General features: G+C 38.3%; 1 protein-coding gene across 1 annotated transcript in view; it reads left to right on the forward strand.

Annotated features, from left to right (window-relative positions):
- Positions 1-27,837, forward strand: part of MEIKIN (meiotic kinetochore factor) — a 157,484-nt gene that overhangs the window by 67,154 nt on the left and 62,493 nt on the right. The window contains exons 10-12 of the mRNA XM_066276734.1: positions 11,176-11,337; positions 14,848-14,928; positions 25,301-25,420. Of these exons, the coding sequence (XP_066132831.1) occupies positions 11,176-11,337; positions 14,848-14,928; positions 25,301-25,420 (363 nt within the window). The remainder of the gene's footprint in view (positions 1-11,175; positions 11,338-14,847; positions 14,929-25,300; positions 25,421-27,837) is intronic.

Genomic DNA, 27,837 nt, shown 5'->3' on the forward strand with positions numbered 1-27,837 from the left:
TCTGGCCAGAACTTCTAGCACCACGTTGAATAAGAGTGGAGAGAGTGGACAACCCTGTCTTGTTCCTGATTTAAGGTAGAAAGTCCTCAGTTTTATGCCGTTTAATAGGATGTTGGCTGATGGTTTATCATATATGGCCTTTATCATGTTGAGATATTTTCCTTCTATACCCATTTTGTTGAGAGTCTTAAACATAAAATTGTGTTGTATTTTATCAAAAGCCTTTTCTGCATCTATTGATAAGATCATGTGGTTTTTGTTCTTTGTTTTGTTGATATGGTGTATTACGTTAACCGTTTTGCGTATGTTGAACCATCCTTGAGATTCTGGGATGAATCCCACTTGATCATGATGTATTATTTTTTTAATATGTTGTTGTATTCGGTTTGCCAGTATTTTGTTTAGTATTTTAGCATCTGTATTCATTAGAGATATTGGTCTGTAGTTTCCTTTCTTTGTGCCATCCTTGCCAGGTTTTGGTATGAGGGTTATGTTGGCCTCATAAAATGTGTTTGGAAGTATTGCTTCTTCTTCAATTTTTTGGAAGACTTTGAGTAGAATAGGAACCAAGTCTTCTTTGAATGTTTGATAGAATTCACTAGTATTACCGTCTGGGCCTGGACTTTTATTTTTGGGGAGATTTTTAATACTTTTTTTTTTATTTCCTCCCTGCTGATTGGTCTGTTTAGGCTTTCTGCTTCTTCATGACTCAGTCTAGGAAGGTTGTATTGTTCTAGGAATTTATCCATTTCTTCTAGATTGTTGTATTTGGTGGCATATAATTTTTCATAGTATTCTACAATAATTCTTTGTATTTCTATGATGTCTGTGGTGATCTCTCCTCTTTCATTTTGGATTTTATTTATTTGAGTCCTGTGCCTTTTTTCCTTGGTGAGTCTTGCCAAGGGTTTGTCAATTTTGTTGATCTTTTCAAAGAACCAGCTCCTTGTTTTATTGATTTTTTCTATAGTTTTTCTGTTCTCTATTTCATTTATTTCTGCTCTGATTTTTATTATCTCCTTTCTTCGGCTGGTTTTGAGTTGTCTTTGTTCTTCTTTTTCTAGTTCCTTAAGGTGTGAAGTTAAGTGGTTTACTTCGGCTCTCTCTCTTGTTTGTTCATATAGGCCTGAAGTGATATGAACTTTCCTCTTATTACTGCTTTTGCTGCATCCCAGAGATTCTGATATGTCGTATTTTCATTTTCATTTGTCTGTATATATCTTTTGATTTCTGCGCTTATTTCTTCTTTGACCCATTCATTTTTTAGAAGTATGTTGTTTAGTTTCCACATTTTTGTGGGTTTTTCCCCCTCTTTTTTGCAGTTGAATTCTAGTTTCAAGGCTTTATGATCAGAAAATATGCTTGGTATAATTTCAATTTTTCTAAATTTGCTGATATTGTCTTTGTGGCCCAACATATGGTCAATTCTTGAGAATGTTCCATGTACACTAGAGAAAAATGTATACTCTGTCGCTTTGGGATGAAGTGTCCTGTAGATGTCTATCATATCCAGGTGTTCTAGTATTTCGTTTAAGGCCACTATATCTTTATTGATTCTCTGTTTGGATGACCGATCTAGAGCCGTCAGCGGTGTATTGAGGTCTCCAAGTATGATTGTATTTTTGTTAGTTTTTGTTTTAAGGTCAATAAGTAGCTGTCTTATATATTTTGGTGCTCCTTGGTTTGGTGCATATATATTAAGGATTGTTATGTCTTCTTGATTCAACTTCCCCTTAATCATTATGAAATGACCATTTTTGTCTCTGAGTACTTTTTCTGTCTTGTAGTCAGCATTATTAGATATGAGTATTGCTACACCTGCTTTTTATTGGGTGTTGTTTGCTTGGAGTATTGTTTTCCAGCCTTTCACTTTGAATTTGTTTTTATCCTTGTTGCTTAGATGTATTTCTTGTAGGCAGCATATAGTTGGATTTTCTTTTTTAATCTATTCTGCTACTCTGTGTCTTTTTATTGGTAAGTTTAATCCATTTACATTTAGTGTAATTATTGACACTTGTGGGTTCCCTACTGCCATTTTATAAATTGCTTTCTGTTAGTTTTGTATCTAGTTTGATTCTTCTCTTTTGTTTTTCTATCATTTGTTTTTGTTTGTTTGTGTTCCATACTTCTTTCCTCTGTTGCTACCTTTTTTAAGTCAAGTGTTTTTGTGGTGGTTTTTTTAAGGGTGGTTACCATTAAGTAATGAAAAGGGTACCTACCATATTCATTGTAGTACCCTATCTTATAAGTATTTCTGCACTTCATCATCCTTTGCTACTGTTAATCTCCATCCTCTCCCCTTTTTTTCCTTTGTTGTCACAGTTTAAGTTTGGTTTTATTGTGTTCTTGGTGGAGCTGTTACTTGTGGTGTTGTTTTCTTTTGTTCTTTGAATCTGGTTGGAAAACCCCCCTTAGTATTTCCTGGAGTAGGGGCTTTCTGTTGATAAATTCTCTCATCTTTTCTGTATTTGTGAATGTTTTTATATCTCCTTCATACTTGAAGGATAGCTTTGATGGGTATAGTATTCTTGGCTGAAAGTTCCTCTCTTTCAGGGCTTTAAATATTGGGGTCCACTCTCTTCTAACTTGTAGAGTTTCTGCTGAGAAATCTGATGATAATCTAATAGGCCTTCCTTTATATGTTGTACTCTTCTTTTCCCTGGCTGCCTTGAGAATTTTTTCTTTGTCATTGGTTTGTGTCATCTTTATTATGATGTGCCTTGGAGTGGGTTTGTTGGGGTTAAGAAAACTTGGTGTTCTGTTTGCTTCTTGAGTTTGAGGCTTTAGTTCCTTCCACAGGCTTGGGAAGTTCTCGTCTATTATTTGTTTGAGTATATTCTCCATTCCATTTTCTTTCTCTTCTCCCTCTGATATACCTATTATTCTTATGTTATTCTTTCTGATGGAGTCAGACAATTCCTGTAGGGCTTTCTCATTTTTTATTATTTTTGAGTCTCTTTCTTCTTCTCCCTGTTGTGCCTCAAGTTGTTTGTCTTCTATTTCACTAATCCTATCTTCAATCTGGGCTGTTCTGTTAGCTAAGCTTGTTACCTCGTTTTTCAGCTCGTGAATTGAGTTTTTCATTTCTGTTTGATTTGTTTTTATAGTTTCAATTTCCTTGGTAATATATTCTTTGTGTTCATTGAGTTGTTTTCTGATCTCCCTATATTGCCTTTCTGTGTTTTCTTGTATATCTCTGAGTATTTTTAAGATTTCTATTTTAAATTCTCTGTCATTTAGCTCCAAGGCTTCCAATATGTTAAGTCTTTTCTCCATAGATTTTTCCACATCTATTTGTGTTACCTCTCTTTCTTTTGTATCCATAATATTCGATTTTCTCTTCCTTAATGGCATCTGAGGGTGGTCTTATTGATAGCACTAATTAGAATTAATAAAGAGTAAAAAGAAAAGAAAAAAAAAAGGGTAAAACACCCCAACAAAAAAAACAGTAATAATTTATTATTTCCCCCTTTTTTTCTCTCTTCTCTTTCCCTCCTCTCCCCTCCTCAGGGAAATATCGTGCCTATAATGGAGGGCCTGATTTGGGGTGAAGAGTTCAAGGGGCAAAAAAAAGGGAGTAGGGACCTACTAAATGCAAAAAAAAAAAAAAAGGAAGAAAATCTTAGACAAGCATAAGATGATTTGCTTGTAAGTGATGGTCAACTAAGAGATATAATGAGAGGGATAAGAGGGAACCAGAAAAAAGGACCAAAAAATAATAATAAAGAAGAAAAAATAAAAATAATAAGTAAAAATCTGTTGTATTAAGTGGAGTGAAGACTAAATACAATGAAGACCTTGGGTTGGGAGGACCCAAAATGCCACAAAAATAAACAAACAAGAAAAAAAAATAAAAACAAAAGCAAAAAAGAGAAATAAAGCCAAAAAAAAGCCTTGAGTCCCAAATTAACTAATTTGTTCATGATTGAGGATTATATGGGAGGAAAGTAAAATGAGAAAAGAAAAAACGAATAGAAAGGAAAAAATAAGAAAAAGAGAAAAACGAAGGAAGAGATAAAATAGGAAGAGAAAAAAACAAAATAAAGCAAGACAAAAAAAAAAACAAAACAAAAGAGGAGAGAGTGAGAGTTAAGTGTTTTGGAGTATAACCTTAAAGGAGGGTGAGGATGAAGAAGAAAAATAAAATGCAACACTCATGGGTAGTGTAGTTCAAGAAAGGGGAAGCATAAGATGGGCAGAGAATAGAAGGACCGAGGTGGAGGAAATAAAGGCAAAAAGATAGAAGAAACAAACAACAACAACAAAAAAAAAAATTAGTGCATCAAGTTGTAAAGTCTGTGGGTTTTTCTTGATTTTGAGAGGTTAACTTCTTCCTTTTTCTTTTCTCTCCCTCTTCCTGGTCGGTGACTCTGTACCCCAGGCTCTGCCCCTGTGTCACTCTTAGGTAGGGATTTGCAGTTGATGGGATTCTATGGCAATGTCATATAATTGGCTTTAGTCTTGCTGGAAGTAAAGGCTTGTTGGCGTTTGCAGGGTCCAACGATGAGAGAGTTTGTTTTCCTGGATTCTTTCTCCTAGTCCCCCCTTTCTGAATTAGCAGCCTGGTGATCCAGCTATAAGGCTGCAACTGCTTCTGCCTGGGGAGTAAGAGGCTCAAAGAGCTGGGAAATCCCCACTCTATCCCCACTGAGTGCAAGGCTTTGGGGAAGGCTCTGACAGTCAGGGCCTCCAGTGTAATCAGGCGGGGGTGGGAGTCAATTGTTGTCAAGGTGACTGTTCAGCGCCTATCATTTAGTTGGACCTCTCAACCCAGGCTTTCCACACTTTGTAGCCTGTTTTTGCAGGGAAGAAGAGGCACTAGTCTCTGCTTACGACTAGTGTAGTATAGACCTTATTATCTGCCAAGTCCTTCTTGTTAGCGTTTATCCCTGAATATGGAGGCTCTATCAATCAGAAATTGCCCTCGCCCCTTTAGCGAGAGGCACTAAAAAATATCACGCCTCTTGTCTTGGATCGCTGAACTGAGAGAGATCTTATCAATTAGAACCGAGGGTGCGCAGATTTCATGGGTTAAGCTAATTTCAGTGATTGGGTCGCAGCTGTGCTTCCGAAGGTATTTTAGGCTGCCTGCGCGCGCCCCTCCCCCAACGCTTGATTGTTAGCTTGAATGGCTGGGTGAGGTGCCCCGCCCACGGAGAGAATCTCCCAAGCCTCTCCCGCTGGCCGCACCGCTGGCGGCTGGACCGCACCAGGCGCAGGATAATGGAGCCCCCTGGGTGTGCGGACCAGCAGGGCGCCCTGGGCGCGTGGAATGCCCAAGGCACGCGCGCGAATGGGGCGCTCCGGGCACCGGTGGCCGGCGACCCCCACTCGCTGTGTGCAGGCCGCTGGGAACGTCAGCGGTGCTCAACCGGACCGGGCGCGCGCGCGCGGCCGCTCGCGGCGGCGGTTCGCGGCGACTCGCGGTGGCCGCTCGCGGCGGCTCGCGGTTCCCAAGTATATGGGCTGACTCACCACAGGCGCACTTCCTTGCGGTTTGAAAGAACGTCCCTGTGGTAGATTCCTCCACACCCTCGTCTCTCAGATTCAAGTGATAACAGTCCTTCGCTATCAGTTTGTGTGGAACTCCGGAATGCTCCGAGGATAAATTTTTCTGTTTCTAGTTGATAAATTTGTTGTGATAAATTTGTTGTTAGGGGAGAGCTGTCGGACGCGCTGCTCACGGCGCCATTTCCGTGACGTAATATTGCATATTAAAATTTTTTTCACTCACATTTATTCATAAACAAATTACATAATAAAATTTTGTTTACTTAAACAAATCATTTTTGTATTTAACATTTTTTAATTTTAATATTTCATCCGGCCCGTGAAAAAAGTTTTCTTTCTAATCTGGCCTGGGGGCAAAAACTGTTGGCCATGCCTGGTCTTGGTAGTGATTTCTTTGATAAGATGCCAAAGAGAAATGCAATAAAAGCTAAAATAAAAAAGTGGGACTACTTCAAACTAAGAAGCTTCTGCACAGCAAAGAAAATAATAAATTGAAAAGAAAATGCACAACAGGAGAAAAAAATTGCAAATCTCATGTCCTATAAGGGTTAATTTCCAAAATATGTAAAGGAATTGTACACCTCAATTTCACAAAAACAAATAATCCAATTAAAAATGGGTGAAATACCAGAATAGACATTTTTTGAGAGAAGACATATCAACAGACATGTGAAAAAGTGATCAATATCACTAATCATCATGGAATGCAAATGAGAACCACAATGAGGTATTACCTCATACTTTTTAGGATGACTATCGTCAAAAAGACAAGAGATAACAAATGTAGTCAAGATTGTGGAGAAAAGATAACCTTTGTACACTGTTGATAGGAATATAAATTGGTACTACTGTTGTGGAAAACCATATGGCAATTCCTCAAAAAATTAAAAATAGAAATACTATGTGATCCAGTAATCTCACTCCTGATTATGTATTCAAAGGAAATGAAATCAGTATCTCAAAGAGATAGCTGTACTCCCATGTTCATTACAGCACTATTCACATCAATCAAGATAAGGAAACAGCCTAAATGTTCTTTTTTTTTTTTAAGATTTTATTTATTAATTTTACAGAGAGAGGAGACGGGTGGGTGCAACGAGAAATATCAGCTCATAGTTGCTTCACTTTAGTTGTTCATTGCTTGCTTGTTATATGTGCCATGACTCAGCAAGCCCAGGGTTTCAAAACAGTGACTTCAGTGTTCCAGGTCAACATTCTATCCACTGCGCCCCCACAGGTCAGGCATAACTGTTCTTCAATGGATGAATGGATAAAGAAAATGTGATATAGGTATTGATAGAATTGAATATTATTCAGCCACAAAAAAATTTCATTACTTGTGACAGTGTGTCTGGGCATTATGCTAAGTGAAATAAACCATAGAATCAGATACTGTATGGTATCACTTATACATGAACTCCTAAAAAAAAAAATTTTCAATTTCATAGAAACAGAATAGAATGATGTCTGCCAGGGTCTAGGGGGAACCAAATGGGGAAATAGGGAGATAAAGGTAAAAGAGTGCAAGTTCTGAGGCTCTAACGTACAGCATAGTAATGATAGTTAATAACATGTTACTGTATATACCTGGAAGTTAGTGAGAATAGATCTGAAACTTTCTCACCACGTGTACACACACACAGTTACCTAAATGAGGTGATGGATGTGTTAATTATCTTGATCTTAGTAATCACTCCACAAGGTATATGTGTATCAAATTATCCCTGTACAAGTTTAAATAATATACAATTATATTTGTCAAATATTTCTCAGAAAAATTGAGGAAGTAATGATTATGTATAGAGCTAGACACTGGAGAGAAATAGAGAAAAAAAATAGTAATGGGAGGGAGAGGCAGGGTCAGAGGTAGTTTGTTTTGTTTTAATGATAGTATATACCGGAACATAGTAAAAAAGTAGGCTAATAGGAATTATGGAAGGGAAGAAGAGGGGATAGCTGAATGTAACGTAGGAGGCAACTAGAGCTTCCTGTTACCTAAAGATCTATTTGAAGTTGGGCTGAATTTCACTTCTTCAATCTAAAGCAATAAAAATTTTTCCCATACTTTCTAGGGTTTTTTTCTATGCTCCTTTACTTTCTCATGGTTATATTTCCCTTTCCTTTCCTGCTTTTATGAATACTCTCAGTTCTTGCTTCACCAATTCTCTCTCTCTTACCCCCCCCCCACACCTCTATGTAAATCAGGCATCCTGTAATTTAAATGTGTCATCTTGCAATAAATGTCACTTCTTATGCTCATGTATCTTCTGTCTCTTCTCAAAAGTTCTGGTCCTAGTAGGCATCTCTTTCTCACCATCCCTGAGAAGCTAGTATATAAGAACTTCCCTATATTTCTCCAAAGAAGATACACGAGTGGCCAGTAAGCACATAAAAAGATGCTCAATATTATTAGTCACTAGGGAAATGCAAATCAAAACCACAATGAGATATTACTTTATATCCACCAGGATGACTGTAATCAAAAAGACAGATAATGCTTGAACATTGGTAGTGCAGTCCATAGAGTGTTGACCTGGGACACTGAGGACCCAGGTTCAAAATCCCAAGGTTTGAGTGCAGGCTCACTAGCTTGAGCACAGGGCTGCTTGAGTGTAGGATCATTGACATGACCCCATGGTGACTGGCTTGAGCCAAAAGGTCACTGGCTTGAGCAAGGTGTCACTGGCTTGGCTAGAGCCCCGGGGTCAAGGCACATATGAGAAACAATCAATGAACAACTAAAGTGATACAACTACAAGTTGATGCTTCTCATCTCGCTCCCTTTTTTTCTTCCTCTCTCCCCCCCCCTCTCTCTCTCTCACACACACACACACACACACAAAAGATAGTAACAAATGGATATGGAGAAATTGAACCTTCAGACATTCTCATGGGGATGCAAAATAGTGCAGTCATTTTGTAAAACAATTTGGCAGTTCTTCAAAATTTTAAACATGGAGTTACCATAGGACCCAGCAATTCTACTCTCAGGTTTATACCCAAGATAAATAAAAAATATACATTCTCATGAAAATTTACACATGAATGTTCATAGCAACATTTATTCATAATAGCCAAAAAGTAGAAACATCTTCATTGTCTACTGATGAATTCTTTTTTAAAAGTAAAGTGTATTGTATCCATACAATAAAATATTATTTGGAATAAAAACAAATGAGGCACTGATACATGCTGCAACTTGTTGAACCTTTAAAATATTATACCACATGAAAGAAGCCATCACAAAAGACTATGTATTATATTAACCCATTTATAAGAAATGTCCAAGATATGCAAATCTAGAATGGACATAGATTACTGCTTACTTAGGGCTAATGGAGATGAAATGGAGATTGACTGCAAATGAGTATAGAGTTTCTTTAGGTGGGACAAAAATGTTCTAAAGCTGTGGTGATGATTGAACAATGCTGTAAATATACAACCATCAATTTGTTCTTTAAATGGATGAATATTTTTTAATTGTTTTAGAAAGGAGAGAGAGAGAAAGTGATATGGGGTGAGAGGGAGCTAGAAGCATCAATTTGTAGTAGTTGCTTTTCATGTGTGCCTTGACCAGGCAAGCCTGGGACTTTGAATCAGTGACTTCAACATTCCAGGTCGAGGCTTTAACCATTGTGTCACCACAGGTCAGGCTAAATGGGTGAATTTTATGGTATGTGAACTATATCTCAATAAGGTGTTTAAAAAAACTTTCGATACTATTATATGGAAGAGGGAAGTCCTTGAAAAAATGAGGAGAAATAGGATCCAGAATACCAGTGGAAGAACCAGCTTTTAAAAGAAGAGAGATTTCCATTGTGGAACATTTGTAAATACAGTGGTAGCAAGGAAAGCTTTGTGTGTGGAAAGATATTTTAATAGCTTTTTAACAGGGGCCATTTTCATTTTGCAAAGGCTCCTAAAAATTATGAGTCCTGAGTGGTTGCATCCTGTTTGATATTTTATGTAATTGGAGGGAAGCATAAAGTAAGGCTGTCAGCTGAGAATGGAAGAGAGAAGGGATGAGAGGTTTGAGGAAAATAGGGTAAGCATGAAATAGTCACAAAAAGCTAGAGAAGTATAGAAGAGTTCCCCATCTGTGGCTACTCCCTTTGAGTTTGTGGTGTCTAATATGCCAGATTGTATCATTTTCTCCAGCACTCACTTGGACTGGTGGTCCAGATAACATTGATGTCAGGGTTTATCTAGGGCTAGGGATTTGTCGGGCATGTGTGATCGGGAAGAGAAAAGAATAAGAAAGTAATTGTAAGGAGAAAGGGATAAGAAAGCACTTGTAATGATGGATGGCAGTAGATACGAAAGGAATGACAGGAGAAGGATCATGGATGCAGATAAAATGGTAGGATCAGTAAACTGGAGATTTCAATGTAGGGGGAAGTTTATTTCATGAAGACAACTGAGCAGAGTTGGAAGGAGGGAAGAAGCTATTTGAATTAGTGATTCTTTAGTTTCTGTTGATGGTTAAGGACTAATTAAGCTTGATCATGGAGTGACCAAAATAGCATGAGAGGGAAAGGTTATTAGAAATGCAGAGGTCAAGCAACTGAGAGGCCAGTGGTTGCTTGGGTCATCCACTTGAATGATAAAATTGCTGAGAATAATGACAGGAGAGAGAGAAAAAGCTGTATACAGGTGTGAAATCTTCAGTGAAAGAAAGAAGTCAGTAGATGCCTTTAAGTACCTTACTTTTCGCTTTATACCTTTGTTCTTTCCTTTGCTTGCAATATGCCTCTTCTACTTCCTTCTCCTCTTTTCTCTCTACCATCCTCTACCATCCTCTTCATTCCTCTCACCCTCAACTTAAAATCTCATCATTCTTTCAGGACCCCATTCAAATTGCACTTCCTCAATAATGATGAATGTATTTAAACTTTGAGTACTATTTTAATACATCTTGAAAGTGTTAGTCAAGTTACACAATTTAGACGAGATCGGGCACGTTCAGTGTGGTATGGCCGTAGACAAGTTACACAATTTAGAACAGACAGAGAAGCAATCACTGAACAGTCTACCATTTTCAATACAGGGATTAGTTGGCAAAGCAACATTTTCTTATAGTTGCAGCTTTCTGATGTCTTAGAAAGGACTTTTGGTTTTTTAAATGCATATTATTGCATAATGAAGACATTCAGTGTTTATTCTAAAATTTAGTTTTAACTATTGATTGATAGATGTAATTATTTGTTTTCTTTTAACAGAACACTTTTTGGGAGATGTTGCCTTAAATGTGGTAGGGAAGTTTTTTGAGCTGAGTATATTGCAAACCATTTTGTCTTTCAACATATTTTTTTGACTTAAATATACAGTGGTGGGTAAAAGTAGGTTTATCGTTATAAGTACACAAAACACAGGATCATTCTTATATTATTATTGATAATTGTTGCATTATTTTCTATATGAACAACTGTAAGCCTTTTGCCCACTCCTGTGAAGACCACCTTACTATTTTTAGAAAAAGATTTATTTTTAAGTTTAAAACTTTTTTCAAGTTGAGGGAATAGATGGATGGATAGATAGAATAATACATATGTTTTATTTTAAATGTGACAATTATATATAACAATACAAATAGGACATCTGAGAAGTTGTCCTATTTTAATATAGGACATTTTTTTAATAGCCGTGATTATGAATTTGTTTCAGACTGGGAAAGATCCTGAAACTGGAGATACAATTTTTGAAACAAAGTTAAGCTCTCATCTAAAAATCAAGGTTCCATCATCTCACCAGAGGTCTGTTCTTGAAAGCAATGCAGGTAAATCAGTTATCAACGTTCTGCTGCCTCAGCCCCTGGAACTTGCATTGGTAAGCACTGGTCTTTTACTAACTACTTCTTGAAAAGACTATGAAAGACTTGATTTGGTGCGGTGAACACATAATATGGTGTGCAGAAATGTGTTGTAGAATTCTGCACCTGAAACCTGTAGAATTATGTTAACAGTGCCTCCCCAATAAAATTCAAATTTTTAAAAAAGGCTAAAAAGAAAATATACTTATTGGGAAGATTTAGATGTGCTCGATTTTTTAACAAATCTAGGGGATATGCAGAGGTGCTATATTTATAGCTCTATATAGCCAGATGTTTTGTAAATGGACTGACAATTGACAGTTGTGTCTCTTGGGGCATAGCTATTTAGACAGAATTAGAGTTCAAGTTACATATTGGAACAGGCAATACCTGAGAAAGGAAAGCAGGGAGGAAGCAGGATCGAGCAGGAATAACCTTTTTTTTTAATGCTAAAAGTTTATGGCTTTATTAACACAAACACAGCATGCACATAGCTATTTCATTTTTTTCACTGCACAGCTTGGCGTGGGGTCAGTGACTCTGATGATATCAAGATCTGGCCCATGAATCTTCTGTGCACCCTCTCGTCAGTGCCTCTGGGTTTTTACCAATTCTGCTTAATTTTGACATATCAGTCTGATTGGTGCCGAATTAACTTCTTGGTCCTCTTTTTGACAATCTTGGGTTTCTTGAAAGGGTCTGAGGGCAGCCATGGTGCTGAGTAGGAAATGGCTGTCACCTCTAAAGACAGCACCGAGGAAGAGAACCTCAGTCTTCAATGTGGATCTGACAGAAACACTCTGAGTGGGGAGGTCTGGAGCAAAGATTGTCCATTACAGGAATCTTATGTTGGGCTGCTGTGCTCAAATGTTGGCTGAGATTTGCCTGAGAAAATTATGGTCTCAGCCTGAAAGCTAAAGCAGATTCTAAAGATGTTATAGCAGGGGACTATTGGTTCATTGCACTCCTTGAGATGGTACAACAGGTTGTTTGTTTTGGGTCTGAGCAGAGTACCTCCATGGGTACCACAGTGTTAATAACAGTTATTGGCCCTATCTGGCTGGCTCAGTGGTAGAGTGTTGCCCAGTATATGGATGTCCTGGGTTTGATTCCCAGTCAGGAAACACAGGAGAAGTGACCATCTGCTTCACTACCCTTCCCCTTCTCTCTCTCTCTCTTCTGCTCCCACAGCCATGGCTTGATTGATCTGAGCATGTTGGCCCTGGGTGCTAAAAATAACTTAAGTTGCGAGCATGGCCCTAGATGGGCAGAGCATCGACCCTAGATGGGAGTTGCAAGGTGAATCCTGGTTGAGTCACATGAGGGAGTCTCCCCTCCTTTCACTTGGAAAAGAAGAGAAAAGAATTTTTTAATAAAAACAGTTATCATTATCTCCTACTCTCTAAGAACCAGAGGTTCTCTTTAAATGTGTTATTTGTAACCTTTGCACAGCAGTCCCTAGGGGTAGAATAATCCTCATCGTTCAGATGAAGAAATTACAAGATTATATAGCTAATAAATTAGAGAGCTGACATAGTCGGTATATCAGGTAAATATGCCCGTTACATTCTTTATCTTAGTTTTTTGATAAAAATTTTTTCTAATGAATTATTCTAGATTATATCTTGAACAAACAACTAGTTTCAGAGATTTTTAAGCCAGAAAGAAAAGTGACAGAAAGAAAAGAGAAAAGAAAGAAAAAAGAAACCTAACACAAACTTTCCTATGCTGTTCAAGTTTTAACTCTGAGTTTGGGTTCCACACTTCACAGCATATAATAGACCCCTATTCAGAGAGATTTATCTGAAGGACATGGTTGTTTTGTGGAATCCAAGAATTGAAAAGGCAGATGATGGCTAGAAAGGAAGCTGGCTGTCTTCTCTCTTTTTGACCCTATCACTATTTTTCTGCTCTGCCTCTCTACCTGCTTCTTTGTTATTGCTCTCCCTGGTTTTGTCTCTCACTCTCAAGCTCTGTCTCTCTCTTCTCCCTGTCTCTGCTTTTATCTCTGTCTCTCTGTCCTTTTCTGTCTCTGATTGTCTTTCTTTTGCTGTCAATCTCAGTCTTTCTGCCCAGTCTCTGTTGGTCTCTGTCTTCTCCATCTCTTTTCCCTCCATCTCTCCTCTTAATCTTCCTCTCTTTTTTTCTTTCTCTGTGCCTTTTGTCTATCTTCCCTCCCCCTCCCCTATGCCTCTTTATTCCCTCATCCTCCCTGCTCTCCTCTCTTTCTCTCCCTCTCCCTCTCTCTCTCTTCCTTCCTCTCTCTCTCTCTTTCCCTCTCCCTCTCTCTCTCTCCCTTCCTCTCTCTCTCTCTCTCTCTCTCTCTCTTTATCTCTCATTTTCCCTCTCCCTCTCCGTGTAATTTCTTTTCTCTCTGTCTTCAACTCTTTAACTCTCTGATCCTGTCTTTTTCTCTTTCTGTCTCTCATCTTGATTTGTCTCTTTTTGTCTGCTTCTTTGCATCTTCAAGAAATAGAAAATGAGCCTGACCAGGTGGTGGCGCAGTGGATAGAGCATCGGACTGGGATGCGGAAGGACCCAGGTTTGAGACCCCAAGGTCGCCAGCTTGAGCGCGGGCTCATCTGGCTTGAGCAAAGAGCTCACCAGCTTAGACCCAAGGTCCCTGGCTCCAGCAGGGGGTTACTCGGTCTGCTGAAGGCCCACGGTCAAGGCACATGTGAGAAAGCAATCAATGAACAACTAAATAGTCGCAACATGCAACGAGAAACTGATGATTGATGCTTCTCATCTCTCTCTGTTCCTGTCTGTCTGTCCCTGTCTATCTCTGCCTCTGTAAAAAAAAAAAAAAAAAAAAAAAAAAAGAAGAAATAGAAAATGAGTCTGTATCCTACTTTGTACTTTCTTTAACTTTGATGTTCCATAAAAGAAAGTATCTATATGCATTTAAATGTATATATTTTAAACCAAGTATCCTTATTACATGTTTTAACAGCTTCAAAAATTATTTATTTTCCATAAAAAGTACAGTATATTCTAGAAATATAACAAATGTTATAAGTAAAATACATTTCTTTTTTTTTTATAGAGAGAAACATCAACTTCTTGTTCCAATTATTTATGCATTCATTGTTTAATTCTTGTGTGTGCCCTGATCATGTTGGGGGAAATTGAACCTGCAAACTTGGCATATTGGGACTACACTCAAACCAACAGAGCCACCCAGCCAGAGCCAGTAAAATACCTTTCTTAGCAGTTAACAAAGATAATCAAAGCATCATTCTTTATTTCAAAACTTTAATTAGCTTTTCTTCCTAAAGAGTGATTTCAACCAAGGTATTCTCAAATAGTTGTTGCACTACATGAAGTTCTCTTGGGAGTTGTTACACCTAGCTCAATTCAGAAAATTCTTTAGTTATCTGTCTAGAGGTTTAAAATTTAATTAGAAGATTAAAATGTTATTAGTATGGAACATTATGATTTAGTCTACTCATTTTAAGTTGTGTTTTTATGGTATTAAAGTAGTTTCTTTCTGTTGTTTAATTCACTATTTCACAAAACATTGATAGAACACAAATCCCACTACTGCTGGTAAGAAAAGCAGATACCTGTTAACAAGTACTCCAACTTCGCAAACAGCTGGTTTAGAGGTAAGTATTAGTATTTGCACTTGTAGTATCTATTTTCTGGCTCCCCTTCCTTCCTGTTGTTCTGTTTCTGTCACACCAGGGGAATATAGCATATAGAGAATAATATTTTTATTTTTATTTTGAATGAACACACGTTCAGTGGAAGTGCTCTGTATATTGCTATACATAAAAGAAAGAAAAGGATTAGAATACTGACGCACTAACCTATCTTGATCGCTTTCTTTATCTGTCCTTTTCTGTATCTGACTCTCTTTCTTTGACTGTCAGTCTCAGTCTTTAAACTCACAGAAAAAGTAGATGGATTTCAGTTAATAAGTCCCTTATAAATATTAATTGGACGAGGAATAGGAAAAATTACATGATGCTATAGCTAAAAAAATACCTATTTAAATAATAACTTTAAAGCTACAAAGTATTATAATCTTTTTTTATATAAATAAATTTTTATTTTAATGGGGTGACATCAATAAATCAGGGTACATATATTCAAAGAAAACATTTCCAGGTTATCTTGTCATTTAGTTCTGTTGCATACCCCTCACCCAAAGAGAGATTGTCCTCCGTCACCCTCTATCCCGGTGTTTCCCAACGTGGAGCCCACGCCCCACAGGAGGGCATTTCGATAGTTAAGGGGGGCAATTTGAAAATGGACTCGACACGACTTTAACTCTTTCACCCCGGGCCATTTAAATGCAATGCTAGATATCGGTGCCAAATTTAACAAAAAATGCAATTCTTAAATAATTGCGGTAAATAATTATTAAGTATAATTTCGTTTGACGAGACCAAAATATCAACTGGGTGATTGGCATCGTCAAGTAAACTTCGTCCTGGGTTCACCGCGGAGCGTGCCGTCTGCCGCAGGGAACCCCGGACGTTTTAAAAACTCGCTAAACAATGCAGTTATTCTCACCTAATTGGCCCATCGCAACTTCTGTAGTGTTTCACATCATTCAGTTGGTGTTAATTTGAAATAAGTGTCAGTCAAAACTGTTGTAAAAGCTCGTTGATTTAATAAATATACATATATATATTGTATAGATATAATTGGTAAGTATTTGATTTTATTTTTATCAATATTAAACTCTTTATTAAGTACTTCTTGCATCCGGGCTAGAAATTTTATAAATATTATTGGGGCTATAATAGTGCATGCACGACAATTTTAATTTTAGAAGCATAACTTTCCAGAAAATTTTGTCAAGTGGAAAAAATATAGATACCTTTTGATTTGCGGTGGTAGTGTAGTAAATGTGTTATATACATTTAAATAAATATGAATTTTTAGTATACGTTTACTCTATGTCACATTGAATATATTTTAACACATATTTTAATATTAGTTTTTAATTGATCTTATTTTTATTATAGCCCATAGTAAAATGAGTGGTGCAAGCAAGAAAAAAACTCGTCAATATTCGGAGGAATATTTAAAATTTGGGTTCATACCCGCTGTTCACGATGAGCGGATTCCTTTTTGTCTTTTATGCCAGCAATGCTTGACCAACGAATCAATGAAACGAGGTCGTCTTGAGGCGCATTTGAAGGCGAAACATAGTGCTCATATTAATTCAGATTCGAGTTACTTTAAAACTTTAAAGAAAAATTTTGAAAAAAGAACAACATTAAAGTCTCTATTTACTGCTCATACTTCAACTAATAATCGTGTTCTTGAGGCTAGTTATCAAATTTCTTTATTCATCGCTAAAACTGGAGAAAACACACTATAGGAGAGAATTTAATAAAACCATCAATATCAGCATTTCTTAAAACGGTTCTTGAAAAAGATGACAAAGATGTAAAAGCTATGCCACTCAGTAACAATTCTGTTAGCAGAAGAATAGACGAAATGAGTGAGGATATTGAAAAACAACTTATTGAAAAGCTGAAAACAAGAAAATTCTCCTTGCAAATGGATGAATCAACTTTGAGAGACAGTGAGGCAGTATTGATAACTTACGTAAGATATATTGATAAAGGACATTTTGCTGAAGAAATGTTGTTCTGTAAAAGATTAGAAAGCACCACTACCTCCAAAGATATATATAATAAGCTAAAAAAATACTTAGATGTCAATGATATACCAATGAAAATATAACATCTTGTGCTGCAGATGGTGCTCCCAATATGATGGGCAAGAAAAATGGCTGCTTAAAATTGATGAAAGATGTGAATCCAGAAATGATTCTTGTGCATTGTGTTATTCATAGGGAAAACTTGGTAGCTGAAACATCTCGCCTGTTCTGAATGAAGTATTCCATACAGTAATAAAGTGTGTTAATGCTATTAAAGCTAGTGCCAAATGTGAGCGTCTTTTCAAGCTATGTTGTGAAGAACAAAATGAAGACCATGTGAGACTTTTACTTCATACTGAAGTAAGATGGCTATCTAAAGCAGGGGTCCCCAAACTACAGCCCGCGGGCTGCATGCGGCCCACTGAGGCCATTTATCCAGCCCCCACCGCACTTCCAGAAGAGGCACCTCTTTTATTGGTGGTCAGTGAGAGGAGCATAGTTCCCATTGAAATACTGGTCAGTTTGTTGATTTAAATTTACTTGTTCTTTATTTTAAATATTGTATTTGTTCCCGTTTTGTTTTCTATTTTAAAATAAGATATGTGCAGTGTGCATAGGGATTTGTTCATAGTTTTTTTTATAGTCTGGCCAACCAACGGTCTGAGGGAGAGTTAACTGGCCCCCTGTGTAAAAAGTTTTGGGACCCCTGATCTAAAGGAAACTGTTTGAAAAGATTTATGGAACTGTTTGATACTCTTAGTGATTTTTTAAGCGACAAACCTGAAATGAAGTATCTGTTAACAATAGATGGTAAAGCATTTGTGAGTTATTTAGCCAATATCTTTGAAAAACTAAATATATTAAATAAGCAACTTCAAGGAACAAATAAAACTCTTGTCGATGCAAAAGCAAAGATATTTGGTTTCATTACCAATATTGAGTTATGTCAGAAACATATTAACAACAAAAACTTTAAACAGTTTCATTGGCTCCAAAAATGTGAAGTAACTGATACCGCTTTACTTGTTATTGTCAATCATTTGAATATTCTATCAGCTGATTTAAAAGAAAGATTTTCTGATTTAAAACAAATTGATTTCCCAACATGGATGATGCAGCCAATGTTAGTGGATTTGTCTGATATATCAAATATGCAGTATCAAGAAGAACTTGCAGAATTGCAAAATGATGAGTCAGTTAAAGCTTTATTTAATATCAAAGGAACGATGGCATGGCTTTGTGAGGAAACAGAAATCAAATACCCAAATTCAACCAAATGTGCAAGAAAACTATTGCTACCATTTCCATCTTCATTTTTAGCTGAATGTGGATTTAGTGCTGTAAATGATTTACTGGTATAAAAAAAAAAAAAAAAGAAATCGGCTGGATATAACAAAACGTGGAGACTTGAGACTAAAGCTAACCAAGTTGGAACCTAATATAAAATCTCTGTGCAGCAAGCATCAAGCGCAAGGATCACACTAAATTAAAATAATAAATTAATATAGAAAAATCTGTATTAAAATTATTTGGAATTTAAATTTCTGTTTTTCATTATATGTTTTGAAATTTTACTTACTGTGTTTTGTTAACAATTTCATAGTGATTTCTTCCTAGAAACCTATCATTTATGTTTATTAAGTGAACAAATCAATTTTTTAATGTTAAAAATTATGTATGTTACATGGGGGGACATAAAAATTTTAGAAAGGTTAAGGTGGGGCATGGCACAAAAAAGGTTGGGAAACAGTGCTCTATCCAGTTTTCTTTGTACACCTCCCCCTCCCCCTCCCCTCTCCCTCCTCCCCGCCCCACACCCCCCATAACCACCCCACGCCTGTCCATGTCTCTTAGTCTCATTTTTATGTCCCACCAATGTATGGAATCCTGCAGTTCTTGTTTTTTTCTGATTCACTTACTTCACTCCCCATAATGTTATCAAGATTCCACCATTCTGCTGTAAGTGATCCGATGCCATCATTTCTTCTAGCTGAATAGTATACCATGGTGTATATGTGCCCCATCTTCTTTATCCAGTCTTCTATTTTTTTTTACAGTGATTAAAAGCCTTTAAGCAAACTCTTGGCCAATACAGCAAGAATCCATAAAAGAGTAGTGTCCTTAACATGTTCACCAAGTCCAAGTTGGCCCCATTACCATGCCAAATTCCTGAAAAATGCAACCCAACCACAGTTCAGTCTCTTAGGAGCTGTCACAGAAAGCAGGAGTCCAGGAAAAGTCCACATCCAGGAAAAGTCCTCTTGGCACTGGAATTGTTGTCACCATTATATACTTTGCAGCTCATGTCCAAGTCCCAATGACCGCTGCTTCTAGCTGGTAATGATTCAGGTAGACTGGAAAAGCCATTTGCAGCATGCATGGATATGGAGCTTCTGTTCTCTGCCTGGAGAGATGAGACCAGGTTGCTTTTCCCTGGAGCTCTGTGACTGTGGCATGGTAAAGAGAACCTTGGGATACACTAAGCTGGGTGGCAAAGGTAGATTCATAATAGAAGTTGGAAAAAGGGGGAAAGAGAGCTCTAAATTAGGAGTAGGTCCCAGCCTTAAATATGAGTGGGCATTGAGGTAGGAGGGATAAAGGAAACACTATATATTAAGCAAAGCAGCAGAAAATAGGACTATCAACACCCACAACAGAGATCTTTGAGGGAAGAATAAAAAACCTGACTATTCAGGCAAAACATAGTTAAGTGGCCCTTGTGCAAATGAGATCAGTTTACCTGCTTCTTGGAAGAAATACCCTAGGCTCGTCCACAGTGTCGTAGATGGGGCCAACGGCCCTGGGCACTTTCAGCCTTCAGTGGCTAACCCCAGCATTCTGGGCAAGGTTAGGTCATAGGTGGCTGGAGCAGGGCTGGAAGAGACTGAACCCTCCCTTAGAGGAGCAAGGGGGAAGCCTACCTTCCAGTGTCCCTGTTTCCTCACAGCAGAGGCATGTAAGCCTGGCAGGCTTTAGCTCAGTGACCTTCCTTTCCACTATTGAAGCAGGACCCAGATGGCATCCTATGAGACCCCTTTGGGGCGCTGGAGCCTTTAAGGGTATATCCTAAAAGCTGGTAGTTCCCCTGATCTCTATTGGGCTTTATCTGCCTCTAGGTGTCTTAAAAGCCATGCTCATAAGATCTCACTGAGGGTTTTGAGGATCCCCATCCGCCTATATAAATCTTTTCCATATATCTGGAGCTATTTGGAAAAAGACAAAACAGTGTTATTAGCTGGATCAAATAAAGAAGGTAATAGTTTGCAGGCGAAAAAGATTTGGTGTCTCTTGTTCATCAGCATTCAAAAGAAATGTAAATTTTTTTTTTCTTTCTGAAGCTGGAAACGAGGAGAGACAGTCAGACAGACTCCCGCATGTGCCCGACCGGGATCCACCCAGCACGCCTACCAGGGGTGACGCTCTGCCCACCAGGGGGCGATGCTCTGCCCCTCCGGGCGTTGCTCTGCCGCAACCAGAGCCATTCGAATGCCTGGGGCAGAGGCCAAGGAGCCATCCCCAGCGCCTGGGCCACCTTTGCTCCAATGGAGCCTTGGCTGCGGGAGGGGAAGAGAGAGACAGAGAGGAAGGAGGGGGGGGGGGGTGGAGAAGCAAATGGGCGCTTCTCCTATGTGCCCTGGCCGGGAATCGAACCCGGGTCCCCCGCACGCCAGACCGACGCTCTACCGCTGAGCCAACCGGCCAGGGCCAAATTTTTTTTTTTTAAGTAAGAAGCATGATATGGTAGACCCGTAGGAGTTCCAGGATATGACTACCCCCTTTTAAATTTTTTTTTAAATTGACCTTAAAATGTTTGCTGAGTACACTTTAATAATACCTTAACTATAAAGATTGTAAGCATGACAAAATACAGTAAATGCTTTTGCTCTATATGCAGGAGCATTTTCAGTTTAGCCAGTTTAGGAAATCCAATAATAGAACAATGCATACAGACAATGAGCTGTAACATGCTTAGCAGCCTCTCCTGTTCTGACAGAGGTTACTATAGATCCGGAATATGTATTCACTGTAATATGGATATACGACTGTATGCCAAATGAAGGTATATGAGTAACATCCATCTGCCAAAGTTGTCCTGGTAGGGGTCCTTGAGGGTTAACTCCAAATGAAGGGGCAGTATAGGACCCCTTGGACAGGATTTCCCAATGTGCCGTGCTGCTTCCCGAGAAAGTTGAAACTGTTTACACAGGGCTGCAGCGTTCTAGTGATGAATAGTATGAAACTGACTTGCTCGGTCTGTCATGGTTGCTCCATATAATTTTCTTTTGGGTAGCTTGATCAACAAGGGCATTCCTAGGCCCTGGCCGGTTGCCTCAGTGGTAGAGCATTGGCCTGGTGTGCAGGATTCCCAGGTTCAATTCCCAGTCAGAGCACACAGAAGAAGCGCCCATCTACTTCTCCACCCCTCCCCCTCCCCTTCCTCTCTGTCTCTCTCTTCCCCTCCTGCAGCCAAGGCTCCACCCGAGCAAAGCCACCCCGGGCACTAAGGATGGCCCCATGGCCTCCGCCTCAGGCACTAGAATGGCTCTGGTTGCAACAGAGCAACACCCCAGATGAGCAGAGCATTCCCACCCCTGGTAGGCATGCCAGGCGGATCCCGGTCAGGCGCATGCAGGAGTCTGTCTGACTGCCTCCCCATTTCCATCTTCAGAAAAATACAAAAAATAAATAAATAAAAGAAAAAATACAACAAAAACAACAACAAAAAAAGGGCATTCCCTTGTGCTAAAGCTCCAGAGAGCATGGAGTGAGCTTGAGTATGTCCTATGAAACATGGAGCTCTATGTTGACATATAAGTCTTTGAAGAAGGAGGAACTGCTGAAATGGTTCATCAGCATTTGTCCCTAAGACTGCAGTCTTTATAGTGGAAACACCATAAGTAAATATTTGCTGTCTGTCTATAGATCAAGGGGGGAATATGGCAAATGCTGAAAAGCCATGATCTTTGTGCCCCTCCCCTCCCCCAACCCCCTTCCTCTCCTCCCCCCACCCTGTAACCCCAACACTGTTGTCCATGTCTCTGAGTCTCATCTTTATGTCCCACCTATGTATGGAGTCATATAGTTCTTAGTTTTTTCTGATTTACTTCTTTCGCTCAGTATAATGTTATCAAGGCCCATCCATGTTGTTGTAAAAGATCCTATGTCATCATTTCTTATGTCTGAGTAGTATTCCATAGTATATATATACCAAAGCTTTTTAATCCACTCGTCCTCTGATGGACACTTGGGCTGTTTCCAGATCTTTGCTATTGTGAACAATGCTGCCATAAACATGGGGGTGCATTTCTTCTTTTCAAACAGTACTATGGTGTTCTTGGGGTGTATTCCTAACAGTGATATGCTGGGTCAAAAGGCAGTTCGATTTTTAATTTCTTGAGGAATCTCCATACTGTTTTCCACAGTGGCTGCACCAGTCTGCATTCCCACCAGCAGTGCAGGAGGGTTCCCTTTTCTCCACATCCTCGCCAGCACTTATTCTGTGTTGTTTTATTGATGAGCGCCATTCTGACTGGTGTGAGGTGATATCTCATTGTGGTTTTAATTTGCATTTCTCTAATCATTAATGATGTTGAGCATTTTTTCATATGTCTATTGGCCATCTGTGTGTCCTCTTTGGAGAAGTGTCTATTCATTTCTTTTGTCCATTTTTGGATTGGATTGTTTGTCTTTCTGGTATTAAGTTTTACAAGTTCTTTATAAATTTTGGTTATTAACCCCTTATCAGACGCAATGTCAAATATATTCTCCCATTGTGTAGTTTGTCTTTTTATTCTGTTCTTATTGTCTTTAGCTGTGCAGAAGCTTTTTAGTTTGATAAAGTCCCATTTGTTTATCCTGTCTTTTATTTCACTTGCCTGTGGAGACAAATCAGCAAATATATTGCTGCAAGAGATGTCAGAGAGCTTACTGCCTATGTTTTCTTCTAAGATGCTTATGGTTTCACACCTTACATTTAAGTCTTTTATCCATTTTGAGTTTATTTTTGTGAGTGATGTAAGTTGGTGGTCTAGTTTCATTTTTTTGCAGGTAGATGTCTAATTTCCCAACACCATTTGTTGAAGAGGCTGTCTTTACTCCATTGTATTTTCTTACCTCTTTTGTCAAATATCAGTTGTCCATAGAGCTGTGGGTTTATTTCTGGGTTCTCTGTTCTGTTCCATTGATCTATGTGCCTGTTCTTATGCCAGTACCATGCTGTTTTGAGTACAATGGCCTTATAATATAACTTGATATCTGGAAGTGTGATACCTCCCACTTTATTCTTCCTTTTCAAGATTGCTGAGGCTATTTGTGTTCTCTTTTGGTTCCATATAAATTTTTGGAATATGTGTTCTATATCTTTGAAGTAAGTCATTGGTATTTTAATCGGTATTGCATTGAATGTATAAATTGCTTTGGGTAATATAGATATTTTAATGATGTTTATTCTTCCTAACCATGAGCAAGGTATATGCCTCCACTTATTCGTATCTTCCCTGATTTCTTTTATCAATATTTTATAATTTTCTGAGTACAAGTCTTTAATTTCCTTGGTTAGATTTATTCCTAGGTACTTTATTTTTTTGGTTGCAATGGTAAAGGGAATTGATTCCTTGATTTCTCTTTCTGACAGTTCATTATTAGTGTATAAAAATGCCTCTGATTTCTGAGTATTGATTTTATATCCTGCCACCTTGCCGAATTCATTTATCAGGTCTAGTAGTTTTTTGACTGAGACTTTAGGGTTTTCTATATACAATATCGTATCATCTGCAAATAATGATAGTTTTACTTCTTGTTTTCCAATTTGGATGCCTTTTATTTCTTTTTCTTGTCTGGTTGCTGTGGCTAGGACTTCCAGGACTATGTTGAGTAAGAGTGGTGAAAGGGGGCACCCCTGCCTTGTTCCTGATCTTAAGGGGATTGCTTTTAATTTTTGCCCATTGAGTATGATGTTGGCTGTGGGTTTGTCATAGATGGCCTTTATCATGTTGAGGTATGTTCCCTGTATTCCCACTTAGCTGAGAGTTTTGATCATGAATGGGTGCTGGACTTTATCAAATGCTTTTTCTGCATCTATTGAAATTATCATGTGGTTCTTCTCCTTTCTTTTGTTTATGTGATGAATCACATTGATTGATTTACAAATATTATACCAGCCTTGCCTCCCAAGAATAAATCCCACTTGATCATGGTGTATAATTTTTTTTCATATATTGCTGGATCCGGTTTGCTAATATTTTGTTGAGAATTTTTGCATCTAAGTTCATCAGGGATATTGGCCTATAATTTTCTTTTTTTGTGTTGTCTTTGCCTGGTTTTGGAATCAGAATTATGCTCGCCTCATAAAAGGAGTTTGGAAGTCTTCCTTCCTCTTGAATTTTTTGAAATAGCTTGAGAAGGATAGGAGTTAGTTCTTCTTTGAATATTTGGTAGAATTCACTTGTGAAGCCATCAGGCCCAGGACTTTTCTTTTTTGGGAGTTTTTTGATAGCTGTTTCAATCTCATTTGTTGTAGTTGGTCTGTTTAGGTTTTCTGATTCTTCCAGATTGATTTTTGGAAGATTATATGATTCAAGGAATTTGTCCAGTTCATCTAGTTTGTCTAGTTTTTTGGCATACAGTTCTTCATAGTATTTTTTTATAATATTTTGTATTTCTGTTGTGTCAGTTGTTATTTCTCCACTCTCGTTTCTAATTTTATTTATTTGAGTCCTCTCTCTTTTTTTCTGGGTGAGTCTCGTTAAAGGTTCATCGATCTTGTTTACCTTTTCAAAGAACCAGCTCCTGGTTTCATTGATCCTCCGTATTGTTTCTTTAGCCTCTATGTCATTTATTTCTGCTCTGATCTTTATTATTTCCTTCCTTCTACTAGCTCTGGGCTTCACTTGCTGTTCTTTTTCTAGTTCTTTTAGATGCAGGGTTAAGTTGTTTATTTGAGCTTTTTCTAGCTTCTTGAGGTATGCCTATAATGCTATAAACTTCCCTCTCAGGACTGATTTTGCTGTGTCCCATAAATTTCGAGTTGATGTATGCTCATTATCGTTTGTTTCTAGGAATTTTTAAATTTCTTCTTTAATCTCAATGTTAACCCATTTGTTATTTAATAACGTGCTATTTAGTTTCCAAGTATTATTATAATCTTTATAGATTGACTTGTCCCCAGTAAAACGTGCATCTTTTGAAGAATTGTTTTCAAAATTGTCAGCAATTATATTAATTCAGATAAAATTATGTCAGGTTCATCAGAAAATGCTTTTAATGAAATAGTATATTTTAACTTTCTTTTAATTACTTATAAATACTTGGTTTTGCAACATTTAACTTTTACAAAAGAGTAATTTATTCTTTTATAGATGGATCTGTCCTCAGTACAAAAAGCATCTTTGGAGGACCTATTTCCAAATGTCAGCAACTGTGTTAATTCAGATGAAATTGTTCTGGTATCAAGTTTGCAAGGACATTTTTCAAATGAGGTAGTGTTTTCAATTTTCCCTTCAATTGCCAAAAGAAATACTTACTATTATATTAGATAGATACTTTGTATATGAGATACTGTTAAAAATATGTAACTCAGTTAAGGTTATTATCATGTACATGTGGAATCAGTTATCAGTTATAATTCCAAACAAGGGATATTTGGATGCCATGGCCAAAACATTTTATATCCTTAGGACTAGGAGATATTAAAGAATTAGAGGAAATAATGTTATCCTACTTTGATCCAAAACTCAGTTTTTATCTTTACATATAAATTGTGTTATGTGAAAGTGCTATGCTCTGTTAATAAAGAATACATAAAACTAATGACTCTAGGAGCCATAGGTGTATGGGTGGCAGTAGAGAAAGGGGATGAGCAGAAAAAGGGAGAACAGAAGAGAGAAGGGACAGAAAAGAGCCAGAAAGCAGTGAGCTAGGGCAGAGATACAGAGAGAAAGATATAGTAAGACAGGACGAGGCAAAGAAAAAAAGAAACAAAGAGGCAGAACTTGAGGATTGTGTCATGGTTTAGTGTAGCCAGACCTTTTCATTGTGACTCTGGGGTGATGGCGGGGATCCAGGTGGTGAGGAGAAGGATAGAGGTAAAATTATAAAGATAAATCAGGGTCAAGAGAGTATAGGGTCTCATAATCCATATTAAAGAATTTGGAGTTTTTCCTAAGGGGAGCCAATAAAGGATTATGAACAGGAGATGATATCAGATGTTTTTGTATACAGTTTATTCTGGCTCCAGAGGTAGAGAATAGATTGAAAATGGCTGAGACTAGAGGCATTTGGAGAGATAATAACAAAACAGACAGCAATAAATGAAATAGACTAAAAGTCAAAAGAAAAGATCAGTGAAACTAAGAGCTACTTTTTGAATGGATAAACAAAATAGACAAACCTTGAGCAATACTTACTAAGAAAGAAAAGACTCAAAAAATAAAATTAGAAATGAAAGAGGAGACATTAAAACTGATACCACAGAAACATAAAGGGTCATAAAAGACTACTATGAACAATACATGCCCCAAATTGGACAACCTAGAAGAAATGGAAATATTCCTAGAAAAATACAGCCTATCCAGGTTGAATCATGAAGAAATAGAAAATCTAAACAAACCAATAATGGCAAGGAGATTTAATCAATAATCAAAAATCTTCCAACAAACAAAAATACAGGACCAGACAGCTGTGTCACTGGTGAATCCGAACAAACATTTAATAAAGAGGGGCTTCCTCAATATGGCAGTGTAAATAAATGCAGTATTCTAATCTTCCCACATCCACATCAAAATTACAACTGAACTACAGAACAACCAAAATTCAGAATCACCTGAAATCAAACTGAGTGGAAGGCCTACAACTAGGGATTTAAAGAAGCCACATCACGACTAGTAAGAGGGGTGGAGACATGGAACAGACTGGTCCTATACCCACGTATAGTGGGTTATAATTGGGAGGCATATCTCGACTGTTGATGTTCCCCCTGAGGATCGAGTCCTCCCAGCCCCACACCCTGCCTCCTAGCCCAGTATTCCAGAGCCAGAAAGAGAAGACCCCATAACTTCTGGCTATAAAAACCAGTGGGGGCCTGGCCTGTGGTGGCGCAGTGGATAAAGCATCGACCTGGAAATGCTGAGGTCACCGGTTCGTAACCCTGGGCTTGCCTGGTCAAGGCACATATGGGAGTTGATGCTTCCAGCTCCTCCTCGCCTTCTCTCTCTCTCCCTCTCTGTCTCTCTCTCTCCATTTCTCTCTCCTCTCTAAAATGAATAAAAAAATTAAAAAAATATATTAAAAAAAAGAAATTCATTAAAAAAAAAAACACCAGTGGGGATTAAGACTTAAGGAGACAGAGACTGCTGGAGTCCCAGGCAGTTCCTCTAGAAGGGCCACACACATGGACTAACTCAAACTTGCTTCCTCTGAGCTCCAGTCTAGAGGCAACAGATTAAAAGGCACCAGAGGCCCTGGCCGGTTGGCTCAGTGGTGGAGCATTGGCCTGGCGTGCAGGAGTCCTAGGTTCGATTCCCAGCCAGGGCACACAGGAGAAGCACCCATCTGCTTCTCCACCCCTCCCCCTCTCCTTCCTCTCTGTCTCTCTCTTCCCCTCCTGCAGCCAAGGCTCCATTGGAGCAAAGTTGGCCCGGGCACTGAGGATGGCTCTGTGGCCTCTGGCTCAGGCACTAGAATGGCTCTGGTTGCAACAGAGCAACCCCCCAGATGGGCAGAGCATCGCCACCTGGTGGACATGCCGGGTGGATCCTGGTCGGGCGCATGCAGGAGTCTGTCTGACTGCCTCCCCATTTCCAACTTCAGAAAAAAAAAAAGGCACCAGAGATGTATAGGGAGGAACTGAATTGTCCAGCATCAAAGCAAGAGCTGGAAAGGCAGCTTTCTGCCAGGC

Source organism: Saccopteryx bilineata, chromosome 4 (assembly GCF_036850765.1).
Source record: "Saccopteryx bilineata isolate mSacBil1 chromosome 4, mSacBil1_pri_phased_curated, whole genome shotgun sequence".
Classification (NCBI taxonomy): Eukaryota; Metazoa; Chordata; class Mammalia; order Chiroptera; family Emballonuridae; genus Saccopteryx; species Saccopteryx bilineata.